The sequence below is a fragment of the Hemitrygon akajei genome, chromosome 17 (assembly GCF_048418815.1).
Source record: "Hemitrygon akajei chromosome 17, sHemAka1.3, whole genome shotgun sequence".
NCBI lineage: Eukaryota > Metazoa > Chordata > Chondrichthyes > Myliobatiformes > Dasyatidae > Hemitrygon > Hemitrygon akajei.
Window position 1 is genome coordinate 66,356,417 of NC_133140.1, and position 14,818 is coordinate 66,371,234.

The window sequence follows — 14,818 nt, forward strand, 5'->3', positions numbered from 1 at the left end:
TTTACATGTTTTATGAATTTGCTGTGGTGTTTTGGTGTGATGTGCAACAAAAATGACATTCAACAGTTATAAAAATAAAGAATTATATAAAAAATAAAGTTAGAGGTTAAATTATGGATGAAGAATAAAATGTGCATAAATATATAATACCAGTATATATTTACAATGAAAACAGCAATATAAAGTTGGTTTGAATTGTTTACAGTGTAGCGATGTACTACATACAGAGCTAGAGACGACACGCAGTCGGTAAGTCGTTTCGAGACTAGTTTATTCAAACTTCGCGGCGCTGGCATTTAATCCCTAGCGCCTGCCCTCTCTGGGCAGAAATGACATCAGAGGTGCATTACCAAAGTCTCCCCCAGCACGCTGGCTATTTGTGAGCCGGTTCGCCTGCACAGAAAGTGGGTCGCCACATAACCCCCCCCAGAACCGGCGACACACCCCCCAATGTCCACAGTCTGGATCAGCCTCTGTTTGGGAGGTCTGCCTCTGCACCGCGGTGCCTGAACCTCGACCGGCTGCGCCGTCCACGTGGGCTGGTTTGAGTCGGTCCACCGTGAAAATCTCCTCTCTTCCCCCAATGTCCAGAACGTACATGGACCTGTTGTTGTTGATCACCTTGAACGCCCCCTCGTACGGCCGCTGTAGTGGTGCCCGGTGTCCACCCCTTCGTACAAACACAAACTTACAGTTCTGCAGTTCTTTGGGTACATAGGTCGGGGTCCGTCTGTGCTGTGAAGTCGGTACGGGGGCCAAGTTGCCGAGCCGTTCATGTAGTCTGTCCAGGACTGCTGCGGGTTCTTCCTCTTGCCCCCTAGGGGCTGGTATGAACTCTCCGGGGACGGTCAGGGGTGCGCCGTACACCAACCCGGCCGACAAGGCGTGCAGATCCTCTTTTGGCGCTGTGCGAATTCTAAACAGGACCCAGGGAAGCTCGTCCACCCAGTTAGATCCTCTCAGGCGGGCCATGAGAGCCGACTTCAAGTGACGGTGGAAGCGTTCCACTAGTCCGTTCGACTGTGGGTGGTAGGCAGTAGTGTGGTGTAGCTGCGTTCCCAACAGGCTTGCCACAGCTGACCACAGGCTGGAGGTGAACTGGGCACCTCTGTCGGAGGTAATGTGGGCCGATACCCCAAAACGTGCTACCCAGGTTGCAATCAGTGCTCGGGCGCAGGAATCGGCAGATGTGTCGGTGAGTGGGACCACCTCTGGCCACCTCATAAACCAGTCTACCATAGTTAGGAGGTACCATGCTCCTCGGGACACTGGTAGGGGGCCCACGATATCCACATGAATGTGGTCGAACCTCCGGTGGGTGGGTTCAAACTGCTGCGACGGGGCTTTAGTGTGCCGCTGCACCTTGGCTGTTTGGCACTGCGCGCACGTTCTGGCCCATTCACTGACCTGCTTGCGAAGTCCGTGCCACGCAAACTTGCTGGAGACCAGCTGGACGGTTGTCCTGATAGATGGGTGCACCAAACCGTGTATGGAGTCGAAAACTCGCCGCCTCCAGGCTGCTGGGATGATGGGGCGAGGTTGGCCGGTAGCCATGTCGCACAGGAGGGTCCTCTCACCTGGGCCTATGAGAAAGTCTTGCAGCTGCAAACCCGAGACTGCGGTCCTGTAGCTGGGCATCTCGTCGTCTGCCTGCTGCGCCTCTGCCAGTGTTGCATAGTCCACCCCCAGGGACAGGGCCTGGACAGCTGGTCTGGAGAGTGCATCCGCCACGACATTGTCCTTTCCCGAGACATGCTGGATGTCTGTTGTGTACTCGGATATGTAGGACAGATGTCGCTGCTGGCGAGCCGACCAGGGCTCGGACACACCTTCGTGAACGCGAAGGTCAACGGTTTGTGGTCCGTGAATGTGGTGAATGTGGCCTTCCAAGAAGTACCTGAAATGCCGGATTGCCAGATACAGTGCCAACAGCTCCCAGTCGAAAGAACTGTACTTGAGTTCGGGTGGTCGTAGGTGCTTGCTGAAGAATGTCAGGGGTTGCCAGCGCCCCTCGATGAGATCCGACTGCTGTGTCGGATGCGTCCACTGTGAGGGCGGTCAGAACGTCCATTCTGGGGTGCACCAGCATCGCAGCATCTACCAAGGCTTCCTTGGCTTTAACGAAAGCGGCCGTGGCCTCCTCGACCCAAGTAATGTCCTTCCTTTTCCCCGACATCAGGGTGTACAAAGGGTGCATGATACGGGCTGCTGAGGAGAGGAAACGGTGGTAGAAGTTCACCATACCAACAAACTCCTGTAGGCCTTTGACCGTGTTGGGCCAGGCAAAGTGGCAGATCGCGTCTACCTTGGTGGGCAGAGGTGTTGCCCCGTCTTTGGTAATCCTGTGGCCCAGGAAGTCGATGGTATCGAGACCGAACTGGCATTTGGCCGGGTTGATCGTGAGGCCGAAATCACTCAGGCGGGAGTAGAGCTGGTGGAGGTGGGACAGATGCTCCTGGCGACTACTGCTGGCTACAAGGATGTCGTCTAAATAGATGAACGCAAAGTCCAGGTCACATCCCACCGCATCCATTAGCTACTGGAACGTCTGTGCGGCATTCTTCAGGCCGAACGGCATTCGGAGGAACTCGAACAGGCCGAATGGGGTGATAAGTGCTGTTTTGTGGATGTCTTCAGGGTGCACCGGGATTTGATGGTATCCCCGGACGAGGTCTACTTTGGAAAATATTCTTGCCCCGTGCAGGTTTGCTGCAAAGTCCTGTATGTGTGGCACGGGGTAGTGGTCTGGAGTTGTAGCCTCGGTCAGTCAGTGGTAGTCGCTGCATGGTCTCCAACCCCCAGCTGCTTTGGGCACCATGTGCAGGGGGGAGGCCCATGGGCTGTCAGACCTCCATACGATCCCCAATTCCTCCATCCTCTTGAACTCCTCCTTCGCTAGGCAGAGCTTTTCCGGGGGGAGCCTTCGTGCGTGGGCGTGGAGGAGCGGTCCCTTGGTCGGGATGTGGTGCTGAACCCCGTGTCTGGGCATGGCTGCTGTGAACTGCGGTGCTAGAATCGATGGAAAGTCCGCCAGTCCGACAGCGTGATGGAGTCCAGGTGTGGGGCCGGCAACTTGGCTTCACCCAGGGAGAACGTCTGGAAAGTCTCGGCATGTACCAGTCTTTTCCCTTGCAAGTCGACCAGCAGGCTGTGAGCTTGCAAGAAGTCCGCCCCCAGGAATGGTTGGGCCACCGCGGCCAGTGTGAAGTCCCACGTGAACCGGCTGGCGCCGAACTGCAGCTGCACTGTGCGGGTGCCGTAGGTCTGTATCGTACTGCTGTTTGCGGCCCTCAGGGTGGGTCCTGGCTTCTTGTTGCGGGTGTCGTACCCCGTTGGGGGCAAGACGCCGATTTCTGCTCCAGTGTCGACCAAGAAGCGGCGTCCTGACTGTTTGTCCCAGACGTACAAGAGGCTGTCCTGGTGGTCAGCCGCCATAGTCATTAGCGGCAGCTGGCCCTAGCCCTTGCAGGGTGGGCGACAACGGTGGGCTTCTGTGCCCCACCGCTGGTGGTAGAAACACCACTGTTCACTGGCCTCCTCTCTCCTGCCTCTGTGCTGTGTGCGCCCCCCTGCCAGGCCTGGTCTGGTCCGCTGGTGGGCGCGTGGCCTGGTAATCTGACTGACGGACGCCACGCTCTCTCTCTTGGCTTTCCACAGCACTTCTGCCTGGGCCGCCACCTTCCGGGGGTCGCTGAAATCTGCGTCGGCCAGCAGCAGATGTATGTCCTCGGGCAGTTGCTCCAGGAACGCTTGCTCGAACATGAGGCAGGGCTTGTGTCCGTCAGCCAGGGACAGCATCTCGTTCATCAATGCTGACAGCAGTCTGTCTCCCAAACCGTCCAGGTGAAGCAGGCGGGCACCCCACTCACGCCGTGAGAGGCCAAAGGTCCCAATGAGCAGCGTCTTGAATGCTTCATATTTGCCTTCTTCCGGGGCTGACTGTATGAAATCCACAACCTGGGCGGCCGTCTCCTGGTCAAGGGCACTCACCGCGTGATAGTAACGCGTGGAATCAAAGGATATCTGCCGAATCTGGAACTGTGCTTCTGCTTGGCTAAACCACACGCGTGGCCACAGTGTCCAGAAAGTTGGCAGTTTGAGCGAAACTGCGTGAACAGATGAAGAGTCGGTCATCTTTGGTCCAAATCCCGTTTGGACCGTCGGGGTCACCAATGTAGCGATGTACTACATACAGAGCTAGAGACGACACGCAGTCGGTAAGCCGTTTCCAGACTAATTTATTCAAACTTTGCGGCGCTGGCATTTAATCCCTAGCGCCCGCTAGTCTCTCCAAAGTCTCTCCCGGCGCACTGGCTATTTGTGAGCCAGTTCGCCTGTGCAGAAAGTGGGTCGCCATAACAGTATAGTGTAGTGACGGGGGCATTAGATAGAGGGGGTATAAAGCTACAGATAAATATTCAGCAGATTAAGCAGTGTCCCATGTAGAAGGCAGAGCAAGTGAGATTACTGATTAAAAGTGCCAGTTATTTTCATGAGTTCAGAGCATTAAAACATTAATAATAAAAAATAAACTACAATGTCGAATATTAATTGTCTTTGCTTATCATGTTGGTTTCATAGCAGCCTTTGAAATAGCTGACCAGTTGAAATGGCAAATTGCAAGAAGTATGCTCTGTGCTCCCTGATTGTGGCTGTTTTATTAATAAGTTGAAAAGTGAGCCACTTGCTCTGACTGACAATGCAATATTGTTTTCAGTAAATTGCTCTTCACCCTTAGTTGCATGTACTGTGGCTGCACACTTCTCATCAATGCATCAACTACTAATTGACAATAATATCACAGGAGACCTACTAATGATAGGCAATGCCGTCTATGTGTACTGACCCAGTGTCCTGCATCACAAAGCCAGTCTTAAAAGAGAGATAGCTATTACAATTGAGACAGGTACATTTGCAAACCAAATAGCTCTGAGATTCCAATCTTTGCTCTTTGAATTGTGAATGGAATATTCTTATTCATCCATCATCCTGGCCTACTGAGTTGAAGGGACTCCTTTTCAATTCTGTCATAGGGCTGACTGTCACAATCCTGGCAATTTCATAGCCATTGCATAAGATGACAGAAAATTAAAATTGACGATGTTCCTCTGTGATTTATCTTTGAAGCACTATGAGAAGGTGCCAGTTATGGCATAATTAACTGCATCAGTAACCATTTTAGGGAGAGTGATGGTGCGGCAGATGTTGCTGCTGGGTTTGAAAGACAAATCGACATGCAACAAGCACTGCATGTGAAATTTGTAATCCTGAATTTTAGCTCAAATCCATATATCACAGTATCTTGCAATTACAATGGCAGAGGAGCAAACTGTTAGTCACATTGAGGTTCCATTCCCCCCACTCTTTCTCACAGCCCAACAAATATTTTCATCATAAATGTCTCGTCACTTCCCTCCTAAAGATATTTAATTATTCTGCTACCCCTAACTCTGCTGGGAGGAAATTCCAGATCAAAACTATTCTCTCAGTTACAAAGAAAAACTTTATTTCTGTCCATATTATGATACTGACCCAATATTTTAAATCAGTGATCAAAAAAACACAAGGGGAAAAGCTGGAAAGAGGTCGGGGGAAAGAGCAATGGAGTTCTTCAGGTCAAAGAACCTTTATTCAGAACATGAAACAACTTCATCTTGAAACAGTAATTGTTTCCTTTTCCATTAATGCTGCTTGACCTGTTGACCATTTCCAGTACTTTCCATTTATTTCGGATTCTCATTGATCCTGTGTTTTCTTTTTGAAATTTTAATTTTAAATTTGTTCCGTGGCAAACTCTTACCAGTTGGAAATATCCTCCCTCTATCTGCCTCATTCAAATCCATTTCAAAGTTCAAGGTACATTTATTATTAAAGAATGCATGCAGTATACCCTGAGATTCGTCTTCCCACACTCTGTCACAAAACAAAGAAAACCATGGAACCCACTCAGAGAGAACCGTCAAAGCCCAGCGTGCAAAGAAAAAGGAAAAGTGCAAATAGGGAAAATTATGAGTGAAAAACACAGAAAAAAACCATCAAGCCCCAAAGTCATCAAAACAATCCAGGCAAATTCAATTCAGCTAATTCAGTAATAACTCACTTTGTACAACTCTTAACAAATCTCTCTCATTGGTTTGCTGAAAGCACAACACAAGCTTCTCGTCTAAACTTGTCATTAAAATCCGCAATTAAGACCATAAGATATAGGAGCAGAAGTAGGCCATTCGGCCCATCGCGTCTGCTCTGCCATTCTATCATGAGCTCATACAATTCTTCCAATCATCCCCACTCCGCTGCCTTTTCCCTATACCCTTTGATGCCCTGGCTAATCAAGAACCTATCTAACTCCGCCTTAAATGCACCCAATGACTTGGCCTCCACAGCTGCTCATGGCAACAAAGTCCACAGATTTACCACCCTCTGACTAAAGTAATTTCTCCGCATCTCTGTTCTAAATGGACATCCTTCAATCCTGAAGTCATACCCTCTTGTCCAACACTCCCGATCAAAGGGAAATAACTTTGCCATATCTAATCTGTTCAGGCCTTTTAACATAGAAACATAGAAAACCAACAAAGTTGTGCCGAACATGTCCCTACCTGAGAAATTACTAGGCTTACACATAGCCCTCTATTCTACTCAGCTCCGTGTACCTATTCAAAAGTCTCTTAAAAGACCCTATCGGAACCCCCTCCACCACTGTTGCCGGCAGCCCATTCCACGCAGTCACCACTCTCTGAGTAAAAAACTAACCCCTGACATCTTCTCTGTACCTACTCCCCAGCACCTTAAACCTGTGTCCTCTTGTGGCAACCATTTCAGCCCTGAGAAAAAGCCTCTGACTATCCACACAATCAATGCCTCTCATTAACTTATACACTTCTATCAGGTCACCTCTCATCCTCTATCGCTCCAAGGAGAAAAGGCCGAGTTCACTCAAACTGTTTTCATAACACATGCTCCCCAATCCAGGCAACATCCTTGTAAATCTCCTTTGCACCCTTTCTATGGCTTCCACATCCTTCCTGTAGTGAGGTGACCAGAACTGAGCACAGTACTCCAAGTGGGGTCTGACCAGGCTCCTATATAGCTGCAACATTACCTCTCGGCTCTTAAACTCAGTCCCACGATTGATGAAGGCCAATACACTGCATGCCTTCTTAACCAGAGTCAACCTGCGCAGCTGCTTTAAGCGTCCTATGGACTCAGACCCCAAGGTCCCTCTGATCCTCCACACTGCCAAGAGTCTTACCGTTAATACTATATTCCGTCATCATATTTGACCTACCAAAATGAAACACTTCACACTTACCTGGGTTGAACTCCATCTGCCACTTCTCAGCCAGTTTTGTATCCTAGCAATGTCCCGCTGTAACCTCTGACAGCCCTCCACACTATCCACAACACCTCCAACCTTTGTGTCATCAGCAAACTTACTAACCCGTTCCTCCACTTCCTCATCCAGGTCATTTATAAAAATTACGAAGAGTAAGGGTTCCAGAACAGATCTTTGAGGTACACCACTGATCACTAAGCTCTATGCAGAATATAACCTATTTACAACCACTCATTGCCTTCTGTGGGCAAACCAGTTTGGATCCACAAAGCAATATCCCCTTAGATCCCATGCCTCCTTACTTTCTCCATAAGCCTTGCTGAAATCCATATACACTACATCTACTGCTCTTCCTTCATCAATGTGTTTAGTCACATCCTCAAAAATTTCAGTCTGGCTAGTAAGATATGACGTGCCCTTGACAAACTATTCCTAATCATATTGTACCTCTCCAAATGTTCATAAATCCTGCCTTTCAGGATCTTCTCCATCAACTTACCAACCACTGAAGTAAGACTCACTTCTCTATAATTTCCTGGGCTATCTCTACTCCCTTTCTTGAACAAAGGAACAATATCTGCAACTCCACAATCCTCCGGAACCTCTCCTGTCCCCACTGATAATGCAAAGATCATTGCCAGAGGCTCAGCAACCTCCTCCTTCACCTCCCACAGTAGCCTGGGGTACACCTCATCCAGTCACAGCGACTTATCCGACTTGATGCTTTCCAAAAGCTCCAGCACATCCTCTTTCTTAATATATACATGCTGAAGTTTTTCAGTCCACTGCAAGTCATCACTACAATCACCAACTATAGATGCTGCCTGGCCTGCTGCGTTCCACCAGCATTTTGTGTGTGTTGCTTGAATTTCCAGCATCTGCAGATTTCCCCGTGTTTACTACAATCAGTAAGATCCTTTTCCGTAGTGAATACTGAAGTAAAGTATTCATTAAGTACCTTTGTTATTTCCTTTGGTTCCATACACACTTTTCTACTGTCACACTTGATAGGTCCTATTCTTTCACGTCTTATCCTCTAGTTCTTCACATACTTGTAGAATGCCTTGGGATTTTCCTTAATCCTGCCTGCCAAGGCCTTCTCATGGACCCTTCTCGCTCTCCTAATTTCCTTCTTAAGCTCCTTCCTGTTAGCCTTAAAATCTTCTAGATCTCTAACATTATCTAGTTCTCTGAACCTTTTGTAAGCTTTTATTTTCTTCTTGACTAGATTTATTACAGCCTTTATACACCACGATTCCTGTACCCTACCGTAACTTCCCTGTCTCATTGGAACGTACCTATACAGAACTCCACACAAACATCCTGAACATTTGCCACATTTCTTCTGTACTTTTTCCTGAGAACATCTGTTCCTAATTTAAGCTTCCATTTTCCAGCCTGATAGCATCATAATTCCCCTTACTCCAATTAAACGCTTTTCTAACTTGTCTGTTCGTATCTCTCTCCAATGCTATTTTAAAGGAGATAGAATTATGATCAATATCTCCAAAATGCTCTTCCACTGAGAGATCTGACACCTGACCAGGTTCATTTCCCAATACCAAGTCAACTACAGTCTCTCCTCTTATAGTCTTATCTACAGACTATAAGAAGCAGGAACAGTTTCAGAGAAGCAGAAACAGAGAAGCAGTTTCAGCGACAGGTTACTATCGATGCAATGTTCCTCAGACAGGATGAAGAGGTCAATACTCCCCAATGCCATTAGGCTTTACAATTCTACCGCCAGGACTTAAGAACTTTTTAAAAGCTATTATTAATGCTTTTTGAGATAGTGATTTAGATGCATATCATATTTTTTACTGAGTTAAGTATTGTATGTAATTTAGTTTTTGCTACAACAAGTGTATGGGACATTGGAAAAAAGTTGAATTTCCCCATGGGGATGAATAAAGTATCTATCTATCTATCTATCTACATACCGTGTCAAGAAACCTTCCTGAACACACTTAACAAACTCCCCCTCATCTAAACCCCTTGCTGTACGGAGATGCCAATCGATATTTTGGGAAATTAAAATCTCCCATCATGACAACTTTGTTATTATTACACCTTTCCAGGATCTGTTTCCCTATCTGCTCCTCGCTATCCCTGTTACTATTGAGCGGCCTATAAAAAACACCCAGTAAATTCGGAATGTTTCTATGTGATCCCCCCTCATTCTTCTGAACTCCAGGGAATACAGCCCAAGAGCTGTTTGACGTTCTTCATACTGTAATCCTTTCATTCCAGGAATCATTTGCGTGAATCTTCTCTGAACCCTCTCCAATGTCAATATATCCTTTCTAAAATAAGGAGCCCAAAACTGTACACAATACTCCAATATTTTCTCACAACTGCCTTATAGAGCCTCAACATCACATCCCTGCTCTTATATTCTATACCTCTAGAAATGAATGCCAACATTGCATTTGCCTTCTTCACAACTGACGCAACTTGGCGGTTAACCTTTAGGGTATCCTGCAGAAGGACTGCCAAGACCATTTGCATCTCTGCATTTAGAATTCTCTCCCCATAATAGTCTTCCTGCTTATTTCCTCTACCAAAGTGCATGGCCATACACTTTCCAACATTGTATTTTATTTGTCACTTCTTTGCCCATTCCCATAAACTATCTAAGTCTCTCTGCAGGCTCTCTGTTGGCTCAACAGTACCCACTCCCCCACCTTTCTTTGTATCATCAGCAAATTTAGGCATAAATCCATTAATACCATAGTCTAAATCATTAACATACTCGTAAAAAGCAGAGGTCTCAACACCGACCCCTGTAGAACTTCACTGGTAACCGGCAGCCAGCCAGAATAGGATCCCTTTATTCCCACTCTCTGTTTTCTGCCGATCAGCCAATGATCCACCCATGCCAGTAATTCCCCTGTAATTCCAAGGGCTCTAATCTTGCTCAGCAGCCTTACGTGTGGCACCTTGTTAAAGGCCTTCTGAAAATCCAAGTACACCACATCTACTGCATCTCATTTGTCTACCCTGCTTGTAATTTCCTCAAGAAGTTGCAGTAGGTTAGTCAGGCAGGAGTTTCCTTTCAGGAAACCATGCTGGCTTTGGCCTATCTTGTCATGTTCCTCCAGGTACTCCATAAATTTATCCCTAACAATTGATTCCAACAACTTCCCAACCACTGATGTCAGACTGACAGGTCTATAGTTTCCTTTCTGCTGCCTCCCAGCCTTCTTAAATAGCGGAGTAACATTTGCAATTTTTCAGTCATCCGGTACAATGTCAGAATCTATTGATTCTTGAAAGATCATTGTTAATGCATCCGCAGTCTCTCAGAACCTGAGAGTGCATTCCATCAGGTCCAGGTGATTTATCCACCCTCAGACCATTAAGCTTCTTGAGCACCTTCTCAGTCGTAATTTTCACTGTACATACTTCACTTCCCTGACGTTCTTGAATATCTGGTATACTGCTGATGTCTTCCACTGTGAAGACTGATGCAAAATACGCATTCAGTTCCTCTGCCATCTCTGCATCTCTCATTACAATATCTCCAGCTTTATTTTCTATCAGTCCTATATCTACCCTCAACTCTCTTTTACAGTTTATATACTTAAAAAACTTCTGGTATCTTCTTTGATATTAGTCGCCAGCTTCCTTTCATAATTCACCTTTTCCTTCATAATGATCTTCTTAGATTCCTTCCGCAAGTTTTTAAAAGCTTCCCAATCCTCTTTCTTCCCACTAGCTCTGACTTCCTTGTAGGTCCTCTCTTTTGCTTATACTTTGGTTCTGACTTCATTTGTCCGCCACTGTAGTGTCCTTCTTCCATTCAGAAATTTCTTCTTCTGTGGAATATATCTGTCTTGTACTTCCCTCATTTTTCACAGAAACTCCAGCCATTGCTGCTCTGCTGTCCTTCCTGGTAGTGTCCCTTTCCAGTCAACCTTGGCCAGTTATCATCTCATGCCATTGTAATTTCTTTTACTCCTCTGAAATACTGACACATTGGAATTTAGTTTCTCCTTCTAGAATTTTAAAGTGAACTCGATCATTTTGTGATCACTATTCCCTAGGGGTCCCTTAACCTTAAGCTCTCTTATTATCTCCAGATCATTGCACAACACCCAATCTGGCACAGCTGATTCCCTAGTGGGCTCAGCAACAAGCTGTTCTAAAAAGCCATTCCTTAGACATTCTACAAATTCACTCTCTTTAGATCCAATACTGACCTGGTTTTCCCAATCTACCTTCATGTTAAAATCCCCAATGATTATCACGATATTGTCCTTCTGACACACCTTTTCTGTCTCCTGCTGTATTTGTAATCCACATCCCCGCTGCTGTCTGGAGGCCTGTATACAACTGCCATTAGGGTCCATTTACCCTTGCCATTTCTTAACTTAACTCATAAGAACTCTGCATCTTCCGATCCTATGTCATCCCTTTCTAATGGTTTAATATAATTTCTGGGGTCATCCTCATAAAATCTTTTCTATGCCCTCTCTCACGATATTTCCAAAGGGAGGTGCAATTTTCCAGATGCCACATAACAAATTCTTTGTCATGGTTAAATGTAACTTCTTGGCTTTTGTGCTTCAAGAAAGGTAAGATGAGGGAACACATACCAGTATTCATATAGGGATCAGAAATAGATTGAGTGAACAATTTCAAGTTCCTGGGTGTCAATGTCTCTGAGGGAAGATATATCCCAACATATTGATGCAGCTATGAAGATGAGACAGCAGTTATATTTCATTAGGTGTTTGTGGAGATTTGGTATGTCACCTAAAACACTTGCAAATTTCTACAGACGTACCATAGAATGCATTCTAAATGGTGGGGGGGGGGGGTACTACAGCACAGGTTAGAAGTAAGCTGCAGAGAGTTGTAAAATTAGTCAGCTCCATCATGGGCACTAGCCTCCATAGTATCCAAGACATCTTCAAGGAGTGGTGCATCAAAAAAGCGACATCTATCATTAAGGACCTCCACCACCCAGGACATGCCATCTTCTCATTGTCACCATCAGGAAGGAGGTACAGAAGCATGAAGGTTCACACTCAGTGATTCAGGAATAGTTTCTTCCCCTCTGTCTCAGTTTTCTTTTTGTATTATCATGTATTGTATTGCACAGCTGCCGCAACGTTAATAAATTTCACGACATATGCCAGTGATATTAAACCTGATTCTGATTTCTTTATTTATCTAATTTGAAAGACTAACCATCCTTGCAACATGGTCTGTCACTTTAAGGGATTTGTGCACATATGCTCTGACTTTATTATATTCCTCCACACCTTTAGATCCTGTCATTTAGACTATATTGCCAATCTTTGAGAGTCCATTACTTCTGTTTACTAACTTTCATCTACCATTTGTCCGCTCACTTAGCCAGCCTTTCAGTTTATTCCAAGAGTCTATTATGATCCTTCTCTTTGTTTACCATAGTTCTCAAATTTGTATTATCCTTATGGATCTGTGTCACTTTCAGAAAACGAGTCAACCAAATCACTTGTATATTGCTCAAAGAAACTTGTGCGCTTGAAGTAGATTTTAAAATTGCGTTTCAAGACAAATAAGCAAAGCCTAGTTAAGATCTGTGGACCATTGAGTGAAACTACTCTAGTCCCATTTATTTGCCAGTTTTGTTTAACTTAAGCTATAAAACTACTTACTAAATAAAAATCTGAGTATAATCAATAGAAATGTTTGAAATTTGACTTTGCCAAGTAATCTAATACTGAGAGTTGCCACCTATGTTCTATGACCTTATATGTTCATTGCTTTATATGAAGAATAACTTGGGATATAAAGTGCTGTTTATGTCTTCGTGATGATGTTAACTGTTAAAGAGTTACTGTTCCACTGTTTGATGTTACCTGCATTGAATCCAGGAATTTGCTACTGGAGGTGCTGTGTATTTTTAGCCCATTTTATTACTGTATCTTGTCATTGCAATTAGATTAAATGTGGAAGCCTTTAAGAATCAAATCCCACAAATAGTTTTGTCAGTAGTAAGGGCCCTTCTGTTTTCTGTGATTTCTGATTGCAGCTAAGAGTCAAATAACACACCTTCAAGTGGGTTCAGACAATTGTCATCAGCCATAGCTACAATACAGCATTAGTCCATCGTAAATATCGATGTCCCCCTCAATACAGCAACTGATGTACTTGGTGCCCTCTTGTAAACTTGAATGCCATCACACTAAAATGGCTACACACTCAAAACACAGCAGGAATTCGGCAGGTCAGGCCACATCTATGCAAATGAATAAACAGTCGATGTTTTGGGCTGAGACCCTTCTTCAGGACTGAAAAGGCTGTTTGGTTATCATTAAACACTCAACTTTTAAGTAAAACTTTGAGTATGAAGTGAAATATCTCCCCAAAAGTTCATACAGTATATATTTTCCTTTAACTTACACTAAGTGTGATCTCAGAGAAGTGAATCTTAAACAAGAGGTTCAATGCTGATAGAAGTTCCTACCTGAAATATTTTCTCTTGATTTATTTCTCCACATTTGCTGCCCTACCTTCTATGTGTTTTATTTATTTATTGAGATAAGCACAGAATAGGCCCTTCCCGCCCTTCGAACTGCACCACCCAGCAACCCTTCCAGCCCAATGAACCACACTGCCCAGAAACATCTACTTAACCCTACCAGTTTACAAATGACCAATTAACCTACCCGTCTGTCTTGGACTGTGGGCAGAAACCTGGGCACCCAGGGAAAACCCATGCATTCCACAGGAGGGCCATACATCCTCCTCACAGAGGACGCTGGGATTGAACTCTGAACTCCGACGCCACAAGCTGCAATAGCGTCGCGTGAACCGCTACGCTGCCGTGGCGCCCCAACATTCCAGCACTTTCTATTTGTATTTCAATATCTTAATATTAATGCCTGTTACTTTTCTGCTAGACCCTGGAAGTACTGAAATACGAGTTGATTGTTGAAGCTAAAGACATGGCGGGCAGTGATGTGGGATTGACAGGCACAGCGACAGCAACCATCATCATCGATGACAAGAATGACCATGCACCTGTGTTCACCAAATCTATGGTAAGCAGCTGTCTCAAGAGTAACTTTTTATCAGTAAATTAATGGATTGAAAATTGAATTGCTTAGCAGTATTCAGAGCAAATGTTAACTGTGGTAATTGCATCAGTATGCTGAAGGACTCCATATATTTCTGTGACAACAATGTCTGCTTTCCCTTAACTTATGAGCTTTTAAATTATTTTTACTCCCAACTAATCAGACCCTGCTAGAAATGACTAGAAATTAATAGTCAAATATTACTTGTCTGTTAAAACACCTTCCCTGGCAATCAGTTAAAGATAACAGGAACATTTGAAAGGTTTATGAAAAAGAACAGGCTTTCTGCTTAATCCACTGATACGCACTGAAGGCAGCTGAGGTTCCTTGCTGTGCACATGCTCAAAAACATACTTCAAACAATGCCAAGGAAATCAAGCTAAAGATTAGCTTTATTTGTCACACGTAC

General features: G+C 45.2%; 1 protein-coding gene across 1 annotated transcript in view; it reads left to right on the top strand.

The window, feature by feature from the left end:
* cdh13 (cadherin 13, H-cadherin (heart)) overlaps nucleotides 1-14,818 on the top strand; it is a 1,114,993-nt gene that overhangs the window by 935,327 nt on the left and 164,848 nt on the right. Inside the window, exon 8 of the mRNA XM_073070318.1 lies at nucleotides 14,233-14,373. Within this exon, the coding sequence (XP_072926419.1) occupies nucleotides 14,233-14,373 (141 nt within the window). The remainder of the gene's footprint in view (nucleotides 1-14,232; nucleotides 14,374-14,818) is intronic.